The 16,364-nt window shown below is 42.0% G+C and overlaps 1 protein-coding gene across 3 annotated transcripts in view; it reads left to right on the top strand.

The window, feature by feature from the left end:
- The window catches only part of Fam135b (family with sequence similarity 135, member B), a 298,271-nt gene that overhangs the window by 266,989 nt on the left and 14,918 nt on the right, over positions 1-16,364 (top strand). For all 3 annotated transcript variants that reach the window (XM_005398048.2, XM_005398047.2, XM_005398046.2), the window contains exons 12-14: positions 6,608-6,762; positions 9,168-11,181; positions 13,499-13,665. In XM_005398048.2, the coding sequence (XP_005398105.1) occupies positions 6,608-6,762; positions 9,168-11,181; positions 13,499-13,665 (2,336 nt within the window). The remainder of the gene's footprint in view (positions 1-6,607; positions 6,763-9,167; positions 11,182-13,498; positions 13,666-16,364) is intronic.

Here is a 16,364-nt window from a genome sequence, read left to right as displayed (position 1 = left end):
TACAGCAGGGAATGAACTAAAGCATGTTACAAGGGTCACTTTTGTAATGGCCAAAAGGTAAGACATAAGTTTGTCAGTTCTGGTCGTGGCAGGGGAAGAAAACTGATGCAAGGTAAGGACATGGAAAATTATGATGAACAGGATGTGGCCAGTGCCCTCAGAAATGTTTAACAGAGAGCTCTCAGAAGGCCAAAAACAAACAAAACACTGTAGTGTGCACTGATTTCCGATATGTGGATGCCCCACAATGGTCAGGTTCAGTTTATTTATTGGTTTTCTCTAATCTCAAGTTGGGAAGAGAGACATGCAATTGGTTTTTTTGAGGCAGTGTGCACCATGCCCAGGGCAGTGCTGGCTGTGGGGCAAGGATGGCTGGTCAGACCGATAAGAGACGACTCCTGGAGGGAGTGGCATTTGAACAGTCTGGGGTGATGGTGAGTCAACCATGTATCCGGAGAAGGTTGCTTAGGCTGTTGCAAAGGTTATGATATGGAAACAGCATATTTGAAAAATAGCAAGAAGCCAAGTCTGGTTAGAATGGAGTGAGCAGGTAGGAAATGAGGAAGAAGGGAGGGAATGTCGGGGCAGGAGGGATGAGTCCACATGGCTTATGGACCAGGGAAGTAATTCAGGTTGGAAGAATTTCAGTTAGTACTTTTTAACCTGTGAATGCTAGGACCACAGCATTTCAAATCTCATATGCATGCTTTGATATATTGATACTGTAACTTAAAATACTTGTGACATCAAACTTGTTACTTGGTTACTTAGACTGTAAAAGAGAGATCCTTTAATCCAGTAAATGTCAGTTTAGTGTCTACTGCATCCTAGACACTACAGTAAGTGTTGACTATTCCACAGTGAACCAAAACGACAAACTCCTTTTCTCATGGGCCTTAGACTTTGGTGGTAAAAGGCATCTAAATAAACAGATGTGTTATGCCAAATGGCAATGAGTTCTATGGAAAAAACCATATAAAGTGTATGTCTGAGCGTAAGAAGAACAGATGGTGCTACTTTATGGAATTGTGTCAAAGTCTTCATGGGACAGTGACAGTTCAGCCAAGATCTGAATCAGGTACAGACCCTGAGCCTTGCTGATTTCTAGGAGATTATTTGTATTTGTCCTATGGATTAATTTTAGACATTAAAGATGATCTGAGTGTTCAGTTAATACCAGAAACATATAGTGTAAAGACCGGAATAGGAAAGCTACTACTCAAAAAGAAGTGGGCTTTTCCTAGGCCATCAAGAATAAAATGTATAGAATCTGGAGGAATGGTTCAATTCACACAGAGAAAATCACTAGAGAAAAGGGACAAAGTGCCATGTACAGAAATAGACTGTGATTGACACGGCGAATTAGTGACTGTGTGTGAGCAGCCCCACGCTCACAGGGAGACCAGGGAGGACACAGCCTCTGGGAAGCTGCCTGGTTCTGCTCAGGGCAGAGCCATGGATGGCCGACCACAAATGCAAGGTGGCACCAGGGAGTGTTGTCTGTCAGGGCTCATCTTGTTCAAGATGAAACTTGATTGTGTTTCTCAAACAATAGGTCAGCACCACTTACTGGGCTGTGAAATCAACACTCTAGCTTAGGAACCACCCTTTTTAAGTGAAATGGGCTAGGCTAGGCCAGGACAGACAAGAAGGAAGAGTTCAGAGGAGTAGGAAGTGTCTGCTGAAACTGACACTTGCTTCACCGTGTGTGTTTCTGGGACCATGGGATTGCCGTAGAAATGAAGGCTATTTCCTCCCAGAAGTTGTAATTTTTAATGCACGCCAAAAAGTCATTTAAATTGGGCACAGTAGTGCATGCCTATAATCCTGCAGTCTGGCAGGCTGAGGCAGGCAATCCCAAATTGCAGCTCAGCCTGAGGAACTCAGTGAGATGCTGTCTCAAAATAAAAAATAATTTAGTTGTTCAGAATCACCAGCTATAAGCATGGAAAACTGGTCAAAAATATTAAAAAGAACAACAACAACAAAAATTAAGCAGTAACTGTTCCTTTCCTTTGTTGAATTCCTATCATTTTGTTTAGTGAAATTCTGTATCATTTCTAATGTGTTTTATTATGTTTTATTCTCTTCAAATAAATAAAAAATAGAAAAGGACTGGGGATGTAGCTCAGTTTGAAAGCAGTGGGTTCAAGCCCAATACCACACACACACACACACACACACACACACACACACACACACACAACCAATCAATTAGAATGGAGGAGGAGCAATCATGGGGTGTGTTTTTCTGTCCCTCCTCTCTCTCATCAGAGTCCTCCAGGGCTTCTCACGGTCAGGTGATGTTTGGTAGCAGTTTGCTGATGAAGGGGCATGGCGGTGGTGAAGGGTGTGGAGACCCATGCTGAAGCATTCATTTCTATCATATGATAAATGAGATGTCGATTAAACTTGTGCATTTTCCTTGCTGAGAACTGTCACGTGGTCTAACATTTTACAAATCATTCATTCTATAAGATGCTCTGTACGTTGGGTTGAACATAATAGACATTTACCTGCCTTTGTGGTACTCAGACATTATTCTGGTATGAAACTTCAAACTTTACATGCATCAACTTGTTTAACATTCACAGTTGCCCTGTGTGGTAGGGACTGCTATTTCCTTCACTTACACAAAAAGAAACTGGGGGAACCTAGACTCAGAGAGTCTAAGTAACTTACCTTAGACCACACAGCAGCAAAGCAATAGCAACAGCAATCTGCTGGAGTCCAGGGCCCTCACTCATAACCTCCTTGCTGTAGCATCTCTGCATGAGTATTGAACCATTTTTTTAAAAAAAAAAAAAAGTAAAATGTGAATTATCAACTTCTAAAATGGGAGTATTTTATGTTATTGGACTGTACTTGTGGAGTCAGGGTAAACTTGCTGTTGAAATGTGTAGCTGATAAACCAGAGCCTATAGGGTCTGTAGGACTCTTCCCTGGATGGGCGCAGGAAATGGCCTGCCTGAAACCCAAAGGTGTTTGCCTGAGTGTACTAACAGTGAGTCCTTTGCCTGCTGTGCATTCAGACTGATTTGCATGCAAGGTACTTTCCTTGAGCATCATTTGAATGTGAGGAAGGGATCCTGCACTGAGCTTCACCCAGGTATGGAGGTGCCTGCTCACGAGCAGGTGGGCAAGGCCGGCCTGGGCAGGGCTCCTTCCAAGTTAGTGCCTTCCTGTTTGTACGGCTCCTGCAGGGCGTTGGGATGAGTGTGCACAGAGAAGCGTGGAAGGCAACAGTCTGAAGAGAGAAAGACAGAACCCATACTCCTGTTTGAGGCTTTTTGATGCTAAGAATGGGAATTTCTCACTTAGTGAATGCAACTCTTAATTACTGACATAGTTATGCACTCAGCCTCTTCCTGCTAACATTCCTCCCTTTGCATGACTATTTTGGGGGCGGGGACTTGTTTGTTGGTATTTTCATTTTGGAAACTCTTCTCCATGCTTAACCATCTGTGTCCTCCATGAAAATTCCCAGGAGGAATTCTGGTCAGATACTGGGGCTGTGGGGCAGATGCCCTGGAGGGTGTTGTGCTTCCAGATGCCTCCGGGAAGGCAAGGAGCCTTGCAACCTGACTCAGGTGACTACTTACCTGTGGGATTGCCTCAGGGCAGGGTGTTTTCTACTCTCAAGCAAAAATGATGTATTTCAGCCAGATATGGTGAATGCCCATAATCTGAACCCTTCAAAGAAGAGAAGCCCATCTGCATGATTATTGATCACTCATGAAGTTCCAGGCACGATGTGGAAACTTCAGATAGAGTAATAATTTTTAAAGGTAGACAAGGACTCTGTTCTCATGGGACACAAAAGACAAACTTGCAAATAGAAAGAACAACTCAGATAGGGCTAAGGACTAATACAGGGGGCTAGAAATGATCTGATTTGGTGAGTTGAACCAGCGGCTTACTAAGTTATAGTGTCAAAGCAGAACATTTCTGAGAAAGAGACTTTCTCAGGCAGTCTGCAGGACCTGTCTTTGATCTTTGCCCTGGAGGAGAGAGTATTCCTGCCCGGAACACTTCTCTTCCACTTGCTTTCATCAGTGAACCCCTGATAATTCCAGAGAACCTTCTGGATATGAACATGAGAAGGGATTAATTAGGGGAATTGAGATGCTGTACAAAGGCTAAGTCCTGCAGCCATGTGCTGAAAGTGGAAGCGCAGCTCAGCTCAAGTCTGAGGATCTCAGGACTAAGGAAGCAGTGGTGCAGTGCTCAGTCCATCACCAAAGGCCTGAGATCCATGTTGGCCCACTAGTGTCATTCTTGCAGTCCAAAAGCTGGAGACTGGCAAGAAGGAAAAGGGAGCGAGAAAAAAAGGTGTCCTGGACCCAAAGCAGAGAGCAAGCAATCACCTTCGACCTTTTGGTTCTACCCAGACCTCCATTGACTAGGTGATCTCCACCCACACTGAGGTGTGTCTCACTCATTTTGCCACCAGCTCCCATGCCAGTCTTGTCTGGAAGCATGCCCACAGACAAACCTGAGCACTCTTCAGTCAAGCTGGTACCCACCACCTACCATCACAAGCCCACCCTCTCTGAATGTGACACCTGTATGTATCCCAGTAAACTAAACTTGATATGCAAATAAAGCCAGTGATGAAGTCATCATTCAGCCTGCAGCCACAGCCATCTGGAATCTCCTGCAGAAGTTGAGGTGCTGTGCACCAAGTGGGGAAGGCAAGGCAGTTTCCTCATGAAGCCTGCTTTACAAAGCCTGAGGTTTCTGGTACTGGGGTTGAAGATCACACAGAGAGGCTGGCCCAAAGACTTCTCAAAGTCCTGTCCTCAGGGACTGGCACTGGCCTCTTTGTGCCCCTTAGCATCCTTAGACATTTTCTTAACACATGCTACCATAATTTTAGGTACTTAGTGGCATGCACAAAAGCTCTAAACTCAATACAACCTTCTAGTAGGAAAGGACACTCTGCCCATAAAGCTCAGACGTGATTCTCCAATAGCTGCCTGCTCTACTACGAGTCACCTGCTTGGGTACTTTTTTCTTCATGACTCTGTAGACTGTAGACTAGATCCAAATTCAGTTGCAGTCTGTCTACATCATCCTAAGTGCTTTGATGCTTAGTTGATAATTTCTTTTGTTGAGACAGGGTTTCACTACACCAGGTCCACTATTGCAGTTGCTTTAGGTTGTGTGGAGCTCCTTAGCTACAATCCTGTTCTATGGGCAGAGATGTTCTGCAGCTGGGAAGGGAGAAGGGAGCTTCCAGAATTTAGGCTACTTCCAAAAGATTCACAGACAGATAGACAGACAGAAATTACCTCTGCATGTTGAATTCACCCCAACTCAGCAAGCCCTCAAGCCCCCTGTCTTGGTTACTTTTCTCTCGTTGCTGGGACAAAATACCTGACGCCCAAAATGAAAGAAGGAAAGGTCTATTTCACTTACAGTTCATGGAGGTTTCAGTCCTTACTTGGCAGATTATAAGGCAGAGTGGCACATGGCAGAGTGCTGCAGCTCAAGGTTGCAGACCACAGCTAAGCCGCAAGCACACACCAGGGCAGAATGGGAGAGGAATGTCCTCAAGCACTCTTTTCCTCTCCCTTACATATGCAAACTATCCACCCCAGGGCGGGTGTAGCTCTCACACCCACAATCATTCAACTCTAATAACCTGCCCCATGGTCGCATGAGGCTTTGGAGGGGACACACAGACATAAACCATAACACCCCTCTTCTTCCCTTGCAGAAAGAAGAATGAGTAGTTACATGGAGGGAAAACATGCCACATTCATTTTTTCTTTCATAGGGTAAAATAATATCTGCCCCTTTTCTGGGGACTAAAGGAGAAGAGAATAGTTTCTAACACCTGAGTATTTGAATTAGAAATAAAGCTTATTCTAAACCTTGGAGTCAAATTCTTGTTGATGGAAAAATGTTTTGTTCATGGAGAAAAAACAAAGACGTTTTTAAAATCATACATGGAAGAACCAAAATATGGTTCCTGAACTAGGGGAACTAACACTCTTATCAAAGATACTAATTATCTGCAAAATAACCAATAAAAAGATATTTTGGGGGCTGGGGATTTAGCTCAGTGGCAAAGCGCCTGCCTGGCAAGTGCAATGTCGTGAGCTCGGTTCCTGGTACCGGAGAAAACCCAAAAAGCCAAAAAAAAAAAAAAAGATATTTTAGATGGTTTTTTAATTCAAAGGTGCCAAAATATGTGTCAGACCCTACATGGTATAATAAGCAGAGAAGAAAAAGTAAAAATAAGTACTCCAAAGTACTAATTTTATTTAATGTTCCCAGCCACTTAGAAGCTCAGATGGTATGCCACCCTTTCATAACATTCCATTAAATGTGTGTGATAGATAACCTTATGCTTCACCCAATCCTGTAGTCCATGGTCTCTAATCCCACTACCCAAACCTGTTCCCAAACAGAGCTGACTCCCCATGGCTTTGGGGGCTGAGTGTGTGCTTGGGAATCAGGGAGGTGTGGATGGACACGCAGATGGCCATGGCCTGCATTTGCTAAGAATTTCTGAATGTTTTCCTGGGATTAGCACACTACACCACTTTTAAAGAATGTCAGTCTTTCTTGGGTGCTCACCCTATCCATGTGCCACCAGGATGCAGAGCCACAGCCAGCTATCACTGGATGTGCGGAATTCTGAGTACCTCACCAGCATGCCCCCGCTGCCTGCAGAGTGCCTGGACATCGATGGCGACTGGAACACCCTGCCAGTCATCTTTGAAGATAGATATGTGGACTGCCCAGTGACAGGTCCGCCTTCTTTTGTTATTTTGGAAAGGTTCAACAAATAAGGCTTTTTGAGTTGTGTGTGGTGGCGTATGACTGCACAGCACTCTGGAGGCTGAGGAAGGAGGATTGCCATGAGTTTAAGGCCAACCTGACTACATAGTAAGACTCTGTCTCAAAATTCAAAAGAAAGGTCTTTCCAGAAGAAGAGTCTCAGCATTCACTCTACTTATGTCATCAATAGCAATGGAACCACATTAACAAAATATTTCATCTAATCAGAGAGGGGGAACAAAGATCAAGGTTAAGCTCATTGTTTAAAAAAACTTTTCCATGATACTATTAAATTAATCCAAAAATTGAGCAATTATTGTGAAAACTCCAACCTTGGTCCCTTCAGAGTGGGTTGGGGGTGCTGCCCAGTGTCTCCATGTTGTCACTGGTAACAGGGCCTTCAGCCCATGCATGGTGACTTGGAAGTTGGTAAAGATCCTGTCTCATCACAATTGTGCAATTCAAACATAAAGCCATTCCTATTTGAACTTTAATGATGTTGGGTTTAGTTTCCTAGGAAGTTCTTTTTTGATGGCATGAAAATACTTAGGGAAGTGGGCTTCAGAGCTGTTCATAGAAGAGTGACTCATTTTGGGGAGAAAAGAAAGCGTGTTTGCACGCACTGTTTGTGTACGCCTATCCAACAGGGCTGGCGTGGCAGTGTGTGGACATGTGACAAACGTCTGTTCTCTGTCCTCTCCTGCAGCCCTGATGATCAAAACCCAGCAAGGCCCAGAGTATGACAGGCTCCACGCTGGAGGCCAAAGGGCTTTGTCTCATTAATGTTGTACATAACCTCACAATTTGTACTTCACAGAGAGAAACTGAGGCACGAGGAGTATATGTTCCCTAGAGATGATGTAACAGTAAGCTAATGTTCAAAGCACCCGACTCTGAAGCTCATGCTCTCCCTTGCTCTCTCCCCGCGTGGGATCCTAAGTCGTAGTGCTTAGGTGTCCAGCATTCAAATGAAAGGCCAGAGAGGCTACACTTCAGAGGTTCTGCACTCTGAGACTTGAGTGACATTGAGAAATCTCTGTGACTTCCAAGGGCAAGGCATCCTTGCAAACATGTGAATTTCTATCTCGTTTATACTCTGACATCTAGTGTCAACCAGATGTATGACAGCTAAAATGTGTATGGCCCAGCACCAGCCTCCAACCTAACTGGTCAAAGCAAGCATAAATATAAATTCAGACTTCTTCTTAGATGCAGGGTGAGTGTGTGTGTGTATGTGTGTGTGTGTGTATACATATATACACATATGCATATGCATGTGTATGAATAAATGTTCATTTCCTTTTAGTTATATATTTACAGAAAATTTGAATGGTTGGAGAAGAAATTAACTAAGTATGCAGTATTATTATCAGGCTTTGTCGTAAATATCTTTTAGTCTTTTTTTTTCTCCAGTTACAACAGATATGTGAGTAAATATAAATCTCAGTCCCTCGGCACACATGTGCAATGGTATTGTACCTTTATGTTCTATCACTCAGCTTTGTCTCTGAGCCTCCACCTTGCAGCACTCACTGGCAAGTCAGTGGCAATCTTTCTGTGCCTTCTGTGCCCATGTGTGTCCCTTTGCTCATGTCAGTCTTCACTGTCAATCAGAAAGGCCCACCTGAGTTGGGGCATTGCAAATAGCTGGGGTTTCCTTAGATGGCACGATTGATTCAGCCATTGGCCACATGATTGAACTCAATTCCCCCGAGAGGTCAGACTGATACTACTTTGCTCCATGTCCTAACCCACTAGTCACAGGTTTGGTCTTTCCGTGTGGGCTAGCCCCTGTCCTGACTCATCTTATTAGTATAAACTATTTATGAATCCAGCATAGGTCACCCCATTAGCATAAGAAATTAGGACCCACATGAATAATGAAGACACTTCTATCATTTGGGAAATTCCAAGAATCAAGAAAAAAATTTCCATAGAAAAGAAATAAAAGGCTGCCAATTTTTTATACAGTTAGGTATTTATATGACTCATGAGGGGCTGGGGATATAGCTCAGTGGCATAAGCACCTGCCTGGCAAGCACAAGGTCATGAGTTTGATCCCTGGTACTGCAAAAAACAAAACAAAACAAAAAGCCTCATGAACATATACAGTGGTACTTCAGTTCATGAACATTTTTATTTGTGAACAATTTAGTTTGCAAAAAAAGCAATGGGCAAAATTTTGTTTCTGTTTGCAAACTTTACATTTGATAACAAACACAACTGCAATCATCTTTCCAGTACAAACACAAACGTGGCCATCTTTTCCAAAGTTAGGGAACAAATTAAGTTCATGAACCAAGGAAACACTGTACTTGCAAATTATAACATACTTTCCCAATTTTCTTTTTTTCTCCTTTCCCCTTTTTTTGCAGGGCATAATTTAAGTGTTTATCCTAATTTTGATGGTCCAGCAACCATCCCTACAATAATGAACCTAAAAGAGAAGAAAGAGAACCGTACTGTGAATGGAACATCATCTTTGAAAGAAGGCCTTGTTTTGTCTACCATGAAACCAGCCCAAATGGACCCTGATGAAGAAGAAGTGAGTAGGTGTCCAGAGCCAGGTGAGAATGTGACCACACAAAATCGGGTGGACATGTGTTTCGAGTCTGAGGTGTATCTGACAATTGGTGAATTCCAGAATAAAGCAGGAGTGGCTGAAGATGAGTGTTGGACTGGTCAGAAGTCTGATGCTGGAACGTATCCACTGGCAGAGGTGGACGTGCCCAGGAGTATGGGCCCAAATGATGCTCATGCTCCAGTGCTGACCTACATCGATGTGAAATCTAGCAATAAGAATCCACACAGACCTGAACCTATAGAGCTCCTCAGTGGTCACCATGAAACAAGAAGCTCTAGAGACAAGTGTGGTTTTGAAAGACCAAGCAAGATGGTAGCAGGTGGAACTCACCAGGATTCCATCTCTCCAGACAAATTAGCCCTCACTGAGCTCAGTACTGTAGGAAAAGGAACAGACCAAGAGGGGAAACCAGGGTTGCTGAGCCTGAAGCTCACACATGCTAAGCCCTGTGACCACCTTAGCTACACTTTGAGAGCGCCCTTGGATGTCAAGTCTTCCCTGCAGGACTCTCACACAGAAGAGCAGGAGGAGCTGTCAGTACTTTCTGGGGTCATAAAGAGATCTTCCTCCATCATATCTGACTCAGGCATTGAGAGCGAACCAAGCTCGGTAGCCTGGTCAGAAGCTCGAAGCAGGGCCCTGGAATTGCCCAGTGACCGGGAAGTCTTGTACCATCTAGCTCAGAGGTACGCTGTACACAGGAACTCCTTAGAGGGGGGCCACACAGAGAGCAACACAAGTCTGCCCAGTGGCATCCAGGCTTCTCTTACCTCCATCAGCTCTTTGCCTTTTGAAGAGGAGGAGCGAGAGTTGGCACTCACCAAGCTAACCAAGTCTGTATCTGCACCTCAGATCAGCAGCCCCGAGGAGACTGCTGAGAGTGCAGACCTTGTGAATAAACAGGGAGGCTCTGCTGAAGCTTCAGATATGCACAGCAAGAGCAAAGTTTCCCCTGCACACAGCTCTCAACCTTGTGATGGCTCCAGAACCAAGGATGATGGGGAAGACCATTCCCTGGTAGAAGTAGATTTAGATGCAGAGAAACGGCAGGGCCCTGGTTACATGGACATCCCCAAGGGGAAAGAGACTTGGTTGGTTGCTCAAGGAAGCTGTCCTCTGGATGGCAGAACTGAAAGCACTACAGGTGTTGAAACCAAAGGTCTTCACTTAAAAATACCACGTACCATAACACTTGAAAATGCAAAGACCAGGTCTTTCCATGGAGGACAAATGGAAACCACAAAGGGCAGACTTAAGGACTTGAATGTGGGCAGACTCATTCTGTCCAACAGCAGCATCTCAGAGGATGGGGAGATGTCTCACCATAAGGTGCCTGAATTCAGCTGTCCATCAGCTGCCAATACCACCCAGCCAAATTCTGCAGACCAGCAAAGCAGTTCACCTTGCCTCATTGAAGGTACGATGTTGAACAGAGGACCTGATACCTCTCTGGAGGTTGAACATGAAGCTGGCACTGTGTGCCCCACTGTGACTCATTCCATTTCCTCCCATGTTTTGAGGAACCAGGAGCCGAAGGCAGGCACTTCCATCATGGGGTCCCACCTGAACCCCACAGAGACCTTTACTCTGGACAGCCTGAAGGCTGTGGAGGTCGTCAACTTATCCCTGTCTTGCACTGCCACATGTCTCCCTTTCTCCTCTGTACCCAAGGAAACCCCAGCCAGGGCTGGATTCTCTTCCAAACAGACACCTGTTCCTATCACCCACCAACCCTTGGGTTCCTTTGGAGTTGTTTCTACCCATTCTAGCAAGTTGGAGGAAGAAGTCAGTGAAAGGATGTTCAGGTAAGCTCAGGGGTGGCTCAGCTGTTCCAGAAGAGTTTTTGAGGCCTCTCCACAGATTTCTCAATTGCATGCATTCCACTTAACAATTAATATTTGTTATTTTCTGATTTAAGTGAGTATATGTATCATATAAATAGTATGCATATCATTTAAATGAAAGTATATCATACAAATCAGAAATGTTGACTAGTACGAGGAATTAAAACTTATTGGCAAGCAGATCTCCCACTATAACAGCTTCAACAATTTTTATATGCTTCTATATCTATATATGTTTTTATGAAAAATAAGGTTATTCTATCAGTTCCTGGATGAATATTTTTTCCAATTTAAAAATATATTGGAAATATCTTTTTATGTTTGTAAGTCTATTTTGAATCATTTTAATGTTCTCTGTCAGTGTAAGGTGTATCATGATTTATTAACCAAATCTTTTAGAGATAGACATTTAAACTTCATTCCATCATTATTACAATGCATGCCTCTTTTATAAATATCATTGTACTCCACCTTTGCACATTTTGAGAGGGCATTTTTTTTTGTACTGGGAATTGAACTCAGGACCTTGCACTTGCCAGGCTGGCACTTGTGCCACTGAGCTATATCCCCAGCCTAAGAGAGCAATTTTTAAAAAGCCTTTGAGGAAATAGGACTTCTTTGGCAAATCCGGGTTGCTTTTGGAGTTCTTGAAGTCACTGCTCCTTTTGCAATGCAAAAGACTATCCTTTCATCTGGTGTTGGGTTCCTATTTATACCACTCCCTGACTTGTAAGCTATGTACCTCATTGGGTATATAATAAAATCATTTTACTCTTTCGGAAAATGCTAATGGTTGTCCCCTCAAAAATTGCGCAGGCAGGTATGCCTTGGACTTTTTGTTTTATAAAGGGGAGTCAATGCCTATAGTACAACACTTGTCACCACGTCCATATATATGACACTGTCCATTCCCTGGGTAGAGTTATCCTGGAAATTACTATGCTTGCAGTCCAAAGGAGAGCCAGAAGTTTGAGAGAAGTCTATGAGGGCAATGATAACTAAATGTAATGATTCAGGGCTGTACAGTCAGTCAGAGGAAAAAAGGAAAAGTGGCTGGTGGGGGCAATAACTGTCAATAGGGATGGTTGGGAGGAAAAGCTTTAAAGAGGAAACACTTGTACCAAAAGAAAATAAAATACTCATGAGGATGCTAATGATGCCAATGAGGAGGAGGATGATGAAGGTGAAATGGCTAATAATAAAACATAATAATAAATACATAATAAAGCAAGTTGAACCTGCCTAACTTGAGAATACAAAATGTGATGCACCCCAAAGTCAAAATACAAAACTTTACTTACTGGATATTTCTTCAGTTCTGGGGGTTGAACCTATCTATGGCCTTGTGCATTATAAGGAAGCACTCCACTCCTAAGTCCCATCCTCAATCCATACTCTTAAAATAAAAGTTCTTTGAGCACTGACAAGATGGTATAAGTGAAGAACTTCACACTGTGAAATTGCATCATTCCCCAAAATATTAAAACCACTGTATAAAATTACCTTCCTGCTATGTCTATTTTTGTATATAAACCAAAAGTACATTTCATATTTAGTCTTGAGTTCCATCCCCAAGATATCTCTTATGTATATGCAAATAACCCCAAATCTGGGAAAATAACTGAAATTGAAAGCTTTTCTGGTTCCAACTATTTCAGATGAGGGACACGCAATAGGTAACTGATACCAGGTATCTTGGGAGTTTGTCCTTAGCAATCAAATTCTGAAGCCGTGTTCTTAAACACCACCATGTCAGGTTAACCTGGTGAAGAACAAAGCAGTAAGGTGGGAAAAGTACTTTGCACCCACAACTGCATTCACCAAGGCACACAGAAGTGAAGCAAAGCATTATGGGGATTGTGACATGTATTAGAGAAGGGGAGGGGTAGGAGACAATACTGGAAAAACAGACAAGGACAAGCCATGGGGGTCTTGTGGGTCAGAGGAAGGAGCTAACAAAAGCATTTTAAAAAGTGCCTGGGACCTTGGAGCTGGATAGCATCTGCGAAGTCTCATTATCCAGTCTCCTATTCAGTGCATGATGCACAGAGAAATCTGAAGAATCAGAACCCTTTGGGTTTGGGAGACTTCTTTCCTGCCTTCATATTCAGAACAAAGCATCACTCAGTAGCTTCTTTGCCAAGGCCTCACATTCAGTGTTTGCTGTTCAGCAGACACTTGGCTCTTAGACCCTCATCCCTCCTGCATACCAGCCCAAATCATATTCTGCTCAATGCAGCACACAGCTTGGCTTGAGATTAATTAGCATATTCTCCAGTTTCTATCAGGCCAAAGAAAAATTTAAAAAAGAATTGAAGATTGAAGGATTTCTGTACAGTGACTTGTCTGTACTGGCTTCTGATACACCGTATTTCCCACCAGAGGAGAACGAAGAGAACTTGGAAGATGGGATTCACCTGGTGGTTTGTGTCCATGGCCTTGACGGTAAGTTCTGTTTCCTCCTAATAGTTACGTGCAACACAAAATGTATAATATTTATGAATTAATTTAGATTGACCATTTATTAAAAGATAATTCAAGTGGAAACTGTAAAAGAGTTCCTATGATAAATGTAGGGAAATGGAAACTGTAAAAGAGTTCCTATGATAAATGTAGGGAAATTTTTTTTCCATAAAAAAATATTTCTGTGGCACAAAAGAACTGCTGAGAAAATGAAATACACAAATACATGAATGTGGTGAAGATATGAATCGAATAAACCAATAGATGAGTGAAACAATTGAAGAAGTGGAATAATTAATGAAATGATTGTTAAAAATAAAAGAAATGAATTGAATGAATGAAGTGAATGTTTTACTGGAATGAACATATTGATGACAGGCATGAATAATTCAAGTGCAAGAATTAATGAATTCATGCGTCAATAAAATAGTATGTATAAAGCAAGAAATGGAGTAGAATAAATGGATGCATTTTGAGGAGCTCAGGTTAGTGGCTGGAAACTATTTTGTCATCTATAGTTAATCAGCTTTCACTTACGGACACCTTTTTCTATGACAGAGACTACTACGAAGTTGTGGGATTTGCAGGAACAAGGATATGAATTTCTCATTCATCAGCTCAGATACTGCCTCTCACTTAGGTCATATTAAATTGCAAGGAGGCCAGACTCACAATTCCTTTATTAAAATAAGAAATCTGATCAGGCAATTGCCTTTGACTTTTTTCCATCATGCAGCTGGGAGAAGAGGGATGATATAAAATAGAGCAGCCTCACAGCAATGCCCTGAGCTACCCAACACTTTGTCACTGGACCAACAAGTCACTGGGTGGACAACTGATACCAGAGTCAGGTCTTTCCCCCCTATTTTATTTTATTTGTTTTGATTTTTTTTTATTTTAAAGAGAGTAAAAATAATAAAAAAAACAACATTAGAAACGATACAGAATTTCAAAGAATAAGGTGATAGGAATTCAACCACGGTTGTTATATTTCCTGTTGTTATATACAAAGTAGTTGTTTAGATTACCAGATAAGAACATGTAAAATTGTCTCCCTAGTGTAAGAACCTGAAAGAGTAATAAAATCCAAAAGGTACAATAGATCTTGTGAAAGGGAAAGAAACTGCTCAAAAAGAAAGAACAACTGGAATGAGGGAAAGGAGAAAAGAAAGAAAGAAGGAAGGGAATATATTTATACAAGACAGCTAAGATAATTGTACTAATAACTTCTATTGGTTTATTGAAAGGAACAGTTAATGCTTAATTTATTTTTACCAGACAGGTTATTTTTCTGAATGTTATTTCCCAAGTTCAAGTTACATTGTTCTGAAGTCTTCAGAATTTTATAAGATTGATTGTTCAAATTTTGTTTCCAGACAAATGAGCACATTGATAATCATGAATATTTACACAACTTATGTTTTGCAAATAATTGAAGATTTATGCTTATAAATATCCTCAATGCAACACCTTATTAAGTTACACTTCCTGAGGATGTTTAAGTTCCAGAAAGTTCTCTTTCCAATGATCCTGGAGGAAAAAGGGTATTTTTTATCTCTTAAACTGTTTATGCTAAATACAAACACGAACTTTTTTGAAGGCTATCTCCAGAATGTCATTAAGGAACTTTCAACAAAAACAGACAGAACAACAAAAGTTTAGAAATTAGTGAAGAAACTAATACAATTTAACATAAAATACAAAATGCACATATTTCATAAAAGACTATGACGGTTTTATGACTTTGACCCTACAGGTTTGTGTGTGCTGTGATAGGCCACTAAGATGTGTGGCATCTGAGCACACCAACTCATGCTCAATTTGGGACATTCCCAATCCTTGAGTTCTGTCTAATTCAATGTGGTTCTTTTACCCTCCTTTGAAGCATAGAGAAGTTTCATAAAGAGTTATACAAAGTTAGTCATAATTTCACCAATACCTTAGAAATTATTTAAAACCATAACCTTGGGGTTTAGTCCTGTGGTAAAGCAGGTATACTCAATATCCAAACAATAGCTTCTAACTTTCAACCCCACAGGGATCCATTTGAGGAAGAGGCCAAAGATTCACTGAGATATAGTGTAACTCCTCCAAGCTGCATGAAATTTATTCCATTTATTCTGTGGCATCTGATCCATGTTTTTCACTACTTTTATCTCAGAGTGCCCTTTGTGCCTCTGCTGTTTGCAACTGCCCTGGATTTTTAAGCTCTTACTGCTCTGCCCCCGTGGGGAGACTCAGCGTCCATGCAGCTTGCTCTTCCAGGACTTGTGTCTCTGGGAGTGTGTCTCACTCTACTAGATAGCTGAACCATGATTACCCTCTGCCAGGAATTTACTGATTGCCTACCAGTGGCAGAACTAGCTCCTCCTTATATTAATGTAAGAGAGGGCTTACTCTTACCATATTGTAGTAAATTAGCGATTAGGTTGAGCTCCTGGAATTTAAAGTCCTGGCCAAGACTTGGGCTATATATCAATGGCACCACACCTGCTTGGCAAGTGCAAAGTCTTGAGTTCAACTACTGGTACCAAAAAAAAAAAAAAAAAAAAAAACGTCCTTTGAGGTGGCTGGTCAGATTTCATCAAGAGGATAGGTAGTGTGGTCCAACTTATGCTGCAAACAGAGTGTTTCTGAATCACGTGTTAGCAGGACAGAGCACAGTTTCATTAAGTCAAGAA

This window comes from Chinchilla lanigera, unplaced genomic scaffold, assembly GCF_000276665.1.
Source record: "Chinchilla lanigera isolate Chin_1 unplaced genomic scaffold, ChiLan1.0 scaffold00060, whole genome shotgun sequence".
NCBI classification, from domain to species: Eukaryota; Metazoa; Chordata; class Mammalia; order Rodentia; family Chinchillidae; genus Chinchilla; species Chinchilla lanigera.
The sequence above is the reverse complement of the archived record's forward strand: the minus strand, read 5'-3'. Positions and strand labels throughout refer to the sequence as shown.